Source organism: Pundamilia nyererei, unplaced genomic scaffold (assembly GCF_000239375.1).
Source record: "Pundamilia nyererei isolate P.nyererei 1_Seehausen unplaced genomic scaffold, PunNye1.0 scaffold00098, whole genome shotgun sequence".
Classification (NCBI taxonomy): Eukaryota; Metazoa; Chordata; class Actinopteri; order Cichliformes; family Cichlidae; genus Pundamilia; species Pundamilia nyererei.
In genome coordinates, this window is record NW_005187499.1 from 2,342,169 (window position 1) to 2,349,222 (window position 7,054).

The following is a 7,054-nucleotide window of genomic DNA, read 5'->3' on the forward strand; positions in this document are numbered from 1 at the left end:
CAATGGGCAGGTAGAAGGAAAAAAAACTATCAATTATGACTTCGTCCTGATGTGCACTTGCACTGTAATCCGCTCATTTCAGTTAAGGGAGGAGGAAAATTTAAAAAAAAGGTCTACAACTTTTATTTTGAGAGAACATGAGAGAACAAAACTGCAAAGTGCAAACTGCATTCAGGACAGACACGTGTGTTATACTGCTAACACAACATTAGCTCTTCAGGGGCATCTGCATAGATAGCATGCTATTGCTAACACAAAGCTAGCGAATAGCTAGCTGAGGGGTATAGCTGGGCGGATGAAGAGCCCACCCCAGCAGATAGAGCCTGGGTTTAGATAGGTAATAAAGGCAGTGATGAGGTTTTTTTCTATAATCCCTTTAAATTCTCTTTGTCCTGATTTCGTTTTTGTGTTTTGTTGTAGGTTTTGTGTTTAAAGCTAACGCTGTGCCCTCATCAGGATAGGGATTTGTGTCAGTGTGTGGGACTGTAGCCTCAGGTTTATAGTTAATGTGACAGTGCATTTCAGGACTTATTATAGAGTAACATGTAAGTAATGTAACCGTTAGTGTCCACAGATTACTTTCTATGATGAGTAATTAAGTACTGTGTTACTTTTAAGAAAAGTAATGAGTAATGTGTGATGTTTTCCTTTTTTTGAATAAGCATCTCACCACTCTCTGCCACATTCCATAGAATGCATAATAATACACAATGAATGTTGTCAGCATACCAACAGACATACAAATAAGAGATATTATGTTACATGTACATGATATTTTTCTTGTGCTCCCATATCTGCCACATTCCAGCACAAAGTGCACCTTGAAAAGTAAGAGTGGTTTCAAGTAGAAAAAAAGGCAACATTGCAGGAAACCCTAACAAAGAAGACAATGAGCAGTTTGGTCTACAAAGTGTCTTTTTCTGCAAGAATATGCATTTTGAGAGCCATGTCGAGATTTACACTGAGCACTTTGAAGCTACAGTAAGTCACGTCTCCTTTAGCTTTCTTTGGTCCTTCATCTTCTCCTAATCAGGGGTAGCAGTCGTTGCCGCTCCTCCTCCTGCATCCTCCCTATTTTCTTCATTTTATAATCCCACTTGGGTATCTGGAGCTGGTTCTGGTTACTGTTCCTTCTGAGTTTTTCTGGTTTGTAGCTTGGAGCTGGGGCCTTGCAGAGCCTCACCTTGGGAACCACTAGGCCCGGCCTCACACTGCTTCTCCTCAGCATATGGAGTGGCAGCAGGCTGGCTCGTCTTATGGCCACTGTGGACGCCACTGCCATGTTGTTTAGCAGCTGAGGCTGGAGACTGGCCCTCCGATCCTTCTCCCTGGGGATGAGGAGGATCCGTGAGTTCTGGAAAAGTTTCTTGTAGTTGTTTAGCCTCTCTGGGCCCAGGCGCTTCAGCTCCGCCAGACGTTGCCTCTTTAGAATCTCTTGCACTGCGTGACGACGTTTTCCGATGCACGGCGGGCTGCTCGGGCACACCGTGCGGCAAGCTGTGGCGATAAGCGGACTGGACAGTCCCGTGGTGATCCGGACCATGTGTTCAAGGACACCATCTTCCATAGGTTTTACCTTGTTGTTGATGTAAAATCTATAAGGGCAGCAGGAAAGAAGGTTGATCAAACGCTGCTTACAGGTCTTTGGCTCTTGGGCCTGGGCCACCAACTCCTGTAGAAGACCAAATATTTCATTTAAAAAAGAAACATTTAACTTGAAAATTGGATTATATTTTAAATGTGGTGCCTTCAACAGTTGATCCAAAATTAAGAAACGTGTATTAACCTCCAGCAGTGGCCACTCCAGGGAGAAGGAGTCACAGAACTGCTCAGGACAAGGGTTGGACATCAGCCGACTCATCAGGCGGGCTGTTTCATACCGACCGGTGAAGAGCGCCCACTCCTTGGGTGTCATTTTCCGGCCAAAGTCCCGAGCCTGGATATCACCTCCTGTATGGATATGTGTGTGGGGGGGGGGTGTTTTGAAAATCACAATAATTTTTAGAAATGTTTTCTTTGTTCCCTCGGTGTTGAGGCTTTCATGATCTTTATTGCATTTATATACCTGCCAACATGATCGATCTAACACACTCAGCCCGGCCCTGCATGGCAGCCTTCATCAAAGCTGTGAAACCGTGACAGTTCCTCCTCTCGATGTCCAGACCAGGAAAGTAGTTTAGTAGGTAGTTGGAAATGATGGCATGACCTGCACAAGAAAAAACACATGTTATGAAAGGATTGCATTTGTATATTCCAGCAGCCGCTTTCTCCTTCTTCTTTCTACGATACTTCGATGACATTTTTCTGAAAACACAGTGGACATTAAGTTGCAGTCTCCAGTGGCTGAAACATGAAGCCATTTCTAAAATGTCAAAAGAACTGCGCTTTCTCTAGTGGCCACTTGAGTCTGGCTTCAAAAGTGAGTCGTTCCCCATAGGCTCCAGTGTTGAAACGCCCAACGTCATCAATGAAAATAGCACGTTTACTGCCTGAGAGAAAAATCACTTTCAGTCCAGAGCAAATTTCCTCCTCCATAACAAATGTGCCGAACCTGAATCTTTTTTATAATTCACCTTTCATGACTTTGTTTGGTCTTAAAGTTTGCAGCATGACTGCTATGACAGGTGTGCCAACACAGGCAGGTGCTCCTGCAGGGCCTCACTTCTGCTAATTCCAGTCATTAAATCAGATCTTTTTGTGGTGCTGTTGAAGTTTGTGCTCCTGTTTTGGTGAGTAAAATTATATTTTATTCGTTTATTTATGTGTGTTGCTCCCATACAGTGTATGGATGCAACTTGTTAACCAGGGTTGCTAGCATTAGCTGATAACATGATTTAATGTGAAAGCATTTTAATTAAAAAAACAACACTAAAGCTACTCATTCTAACATCTGAATCGTTTCTTTCAGGTTTATTTGAGACAGCACTTTGAAAAGTGTTGCCATGCAGAATCTAAAAATATGTCTATCACATTTGTGTTACACATATTTTTAAAAAATCTTAGTTATGATCTTATTATTTTTAAAACACTTACACACTTTCATCTTTAATGTCATTACTTTGCGTATCCTTTTCACTTGTTTTTTTTTTTTTGCAGGATGAAATCACACTAGTGCTACAAACCCCAAATAATGCCAAAACCCCTGTCAGATTGGTTAGCACTGAGTCATCAAGCAAAACTGTTTAGTGTGCATTAAGATCAGGATGTAGTAATTATAAATTTTTTTAAAATATATTTTCTTAGAAATCCAGAGCAATCGGCTGCAACATTCCTAAATGAGCAAAACCAGGCTAAGGCTAAGGATGTGAGTGTGATACAGTTTTAGCATTGGGCTGGACATAAATTCATTACTGCCTTGATTCCCAAACTAAGTCTAGAGTTTAGTCTAGAGTTTAGTAAAGGGTCAGGAAGCACTTTTGTGATGGTGCAGTGTGTGGTGGTGGTCGCCTGAGTCGTCTGAGGTGCTGCTGAAGATTTTTGTGTGAAAAAGGATCGATACTTTTTTAATGAAGCAGAAAATGAAGAGCAGCCTACAGCTATTCATCACTGGCTGCAGTGAGCCATTCATCATTGTTAGCAGATAAGAGGCCAGGGCGCCATGTCTGATACATGTGGCTGCATCACTATGAAATTACTTATGATGGTACGGATTAATGTGAGCAAATAACGGTGATTCTTGCAATGGGAACCACCAGACCCCATTATACAACACAAATCATAATTTGGATCTATTAAAATCGGTGTGACTCATTTCTATGCAGTAGATTTTCTTCCACCATATAGAGCTGTGCAAAAATCTTGAGCCACCCCCCATTTCTTTCTGTTTTGCTTCTAAGGAACCAGACGTTCTTGTCACGTTTAAAGTGGTCTCAAGCAATAGTTCTGTCGTCTTTCTGATGAGTTTTTCTTTGGACTGAAAATCAGCAGCAACAGGTTTTATGGAGAGATGAAGTCAAACTTAAAAATTTGGGTTCAAATCATTGTCAGCATTGTGAACAGAGGAGTAACAGGGAGTGTCTGACGCTCTGTGATGGTGTGATGGGAGCATTTCAGCCAGTGCTGGTGAGGATCTTGTCAGATTTTGTTTCACTGCACAGTACTATCAGGAAAGTATCTGACTTTCAACAGCTTCATTTTGCAGTGTGACAATCATCCCAAACACGCTTCCAGGCCGTGGATTGGTCTCCCAATGAATAAGCTGCTGAAATCGGCAAGTTACCCTGGAAACAAACTTAAAAGAAACATTTTAAATAAAAGCGGCACGTGATGCCACTCATGCCTTCAGTACGTAATCACCTGCTTCGATTAGTATTTCAAATAAATATTTGGCTTTTGAGGGTTTACAGATCTCCATATTAAAAAAATAATAATAATTAAAATGTGTGGAAGGGAGTATAGTCCATCACTGCATGACTACACAGTGATGAACTGAAGTAAACAGACTTTGTGTGCCTTTATGTAGAGTTTAAGCCAAATATAGCTTCTTGTAATTTGCCTTTTGTTTTTGTGATAATGAATCAACACATACTGCATGGACAACCCAAGTTTATAAATTCACCTGATCTCATGCTTTTCATTTAGACACACAAGAAAGCTGCAAATGAAGATGTTGCAGTAAAAAAGGAAACTGAATTTAGTCATGTCCATTAGCTAACTGAAGCACATTTATGATACCTGATACACAGTGATGGCCTTTGCAAGTTGGAGTTTGCCCACTACATTTCAGGTGCTTGTTGATGTCATGGAGACATAAAAATGAGCTTTGAAACGTAACTTAATTACAGTCTTCATACCAACACGGATGCACAAAAGATTGTCCCTTTTCTTAATCAGCTCAGCCACTTTATTTGCTTCCTTCTGGAGGTGAGCGTGCTCTTCAAAATTTTTCAGAACGGACAAGAAGTTGTCCTTTGGCGCAGCTTGGCTGGTTTTTCATTCTTCTTTTGTCTTGCTGGCTTCTTTCGACTCTCACATTCTCTCCTGATCAGATCAGCCACCTTGAAGGCTTCGTGTTGGATGTGGGCACACAGGACTTCGTTTACCATGATGGTCCAGAAATGTTCTTCAAAAACTATCTGCTCTATCTGTGGCACAGATGATTTTTCATCCTCCCAGAATTTTGGGATCCAGTTACCCACTGTGTAAATTTCCGTCTTAAGATGGCCGTAGGTGGTCACGTCTTTCAATTTAAACCAAAAGGTTTCATCGGAAAGACTTTCCAACGTATTCTGGGATCTTTGGGCTTCACAGAGTTGCATGTTTTTCTGCATTTGTTGATGGAACATTTGCAAGGTTGGAAGAAAATCACAGTTACAGATCAACATTAGCAATCTGTAACATGTGTTTGTGGAGAAAACACAGCTCTGGAGCTGTGACGTCATCACATTCTATAAGATGTATCAATGACATATAGAATGTGATTACCATGGAGGGCTTTTACACACACACACACACACACACACACACACACACACACACACACACACACACACACACAATCCCATTCAGCTATCTTAGTGAGGACCTTCATTGACATAATGCTTTCCCTAGCCCCTTACCCTAAACCTAACCATTAAAAATGAATGCCTAACCCTAACACTTACCCTTACCCTAAACCTAACCATAACCTAATTGTAACCCTGACACCAAAACCACATTTTGAGCCTCAAAAAGGCCTTCAAATTTGTGAGGACCGGTGTGTGTGTCCTCACAAGTGACTGTTGGTTCTCACAAGTATAGTAGAATGCAGATTTCAGGCCTCACAAAGATAGCTTGACAGGAACACATGCGCGCGCACACACACGATGTGATTGCTTCATCTTGTATCAGAACATAGTTAATAAACAATATAAATAGAACCATTAATCCATCAGAAACCATCTATGTCCTTATACCTTATAAACCTAATATTGGCGTTAATTAAAAATATTAATTACCTTTAATTAAGTTACCAGTATTTTTCGTTAAAAAGCTGATCAACTCAGTTTATTTGAGTTGGCTTAAATCAGGAAAATTGAGGAAGCTGGAATGTGACTAAGTACGTTTACACTATACTGTACTTAAGTAGTCTGTCTCTGTGTGTTAGCCCTGTGACAGACTGGCGACCTGTCCAGGGTGTACCACGCCTAACAAACAGTGCTTGACAGCTGGGATAGGCTTCAGCGCCCCCCGCGACCCTGAAAAAGGATAAGCGGAAGCAAATAGATGGATGGATGTACTTAAGTAGCATATGAAGCCTGCTTGACTTTTACTTCCCTCTTATGTCCCTCTCTAATTGTTCTATCACTATAGTTCAGTTGATTTCACTTTATTAAAGACACACACAAGCAAATAAAATGCATACATGCAAATTACATTCTGGAGTTCTTTACGCTACACATACAACTGTGCATCAGATTGTGAAATATAGCATGACAGGTAGGAACTCCAACACTAACAAACATTTGGCTTGCACTGCTCCACCTTTGCAACTTGAGATTCAGCCTAAATCCATCATTATATGCTTCAGTGAGTTTCTGCACACTGCTCTCTCTGTAGCTCTTCCACAAAGGAGCAGCGTACATTGGAGTGCAGAGAGAGTCCAGCCTTCACTGGAACACATACCAAACTTACAGCTCAACATATTAGCATGTGCATACATTAAGCGGCATTATGTATTTTATATTTTTACTTCATTATCTGACTGTTTATGTTACTGTTGGAGTTTTATATCTAAAACATACAAATCAGCCACACAGCTTTTTAAATAACATATAGAAGAAACTTGTTATCACATTTTTACTAAACATTGTATGATCTGAGTAACTTTGACTGTTCTTAGAAAAACAAGAACAATTTAAGATATATAAGATGAAATATTTGTTATTATTTCAAGAAAAAAATCATTTGTAAGCTGTCATAACAAGAAACATTCTGTAAAAGAATAACAAGAAAGAATTTAAACGATTAGACTGTTAAATTTCAAAAGTATACTCAGTTTCAAAACCTCTGTTTTTAAAACATGTGTGCAAGTATGGACTGTGGTGGGATTTGATGCAAAGGCCTGGGGGGGGGG

General features: G+C 40.5%; 1 protein-coding gene across 1 annotated transcript in view; it reads right to left on the reverse strand.

Moving 5' to 3' along the window:
* Positions 1-7,054, reverse strand: part of ankrd33bb (ankyrin repeat domain 33Bb) — a 14,879-nt gene continuing 7,825 nt past the window's right edge. The window contains exons 2-4 of the mRNA XM_013912689.1: positions 2,066-2,206; positions 1,787-1,950; positions 1-1,672 (exon numbers count right to left, since the gene is read on the reverse strand). Of these exons, the coding sequence (XP_013768143.1) occupies positions 1,016-1,672; positions 1,787-1,950; positions 2,066-2,206 (962 nt within the window). The 3' untranslated portion in view covers positions 1-1,015. The remainder of the gene's footprint in view (positions 1,673-1,786; positions 1,951-2,065; positions 2,207-7,054) is intronic.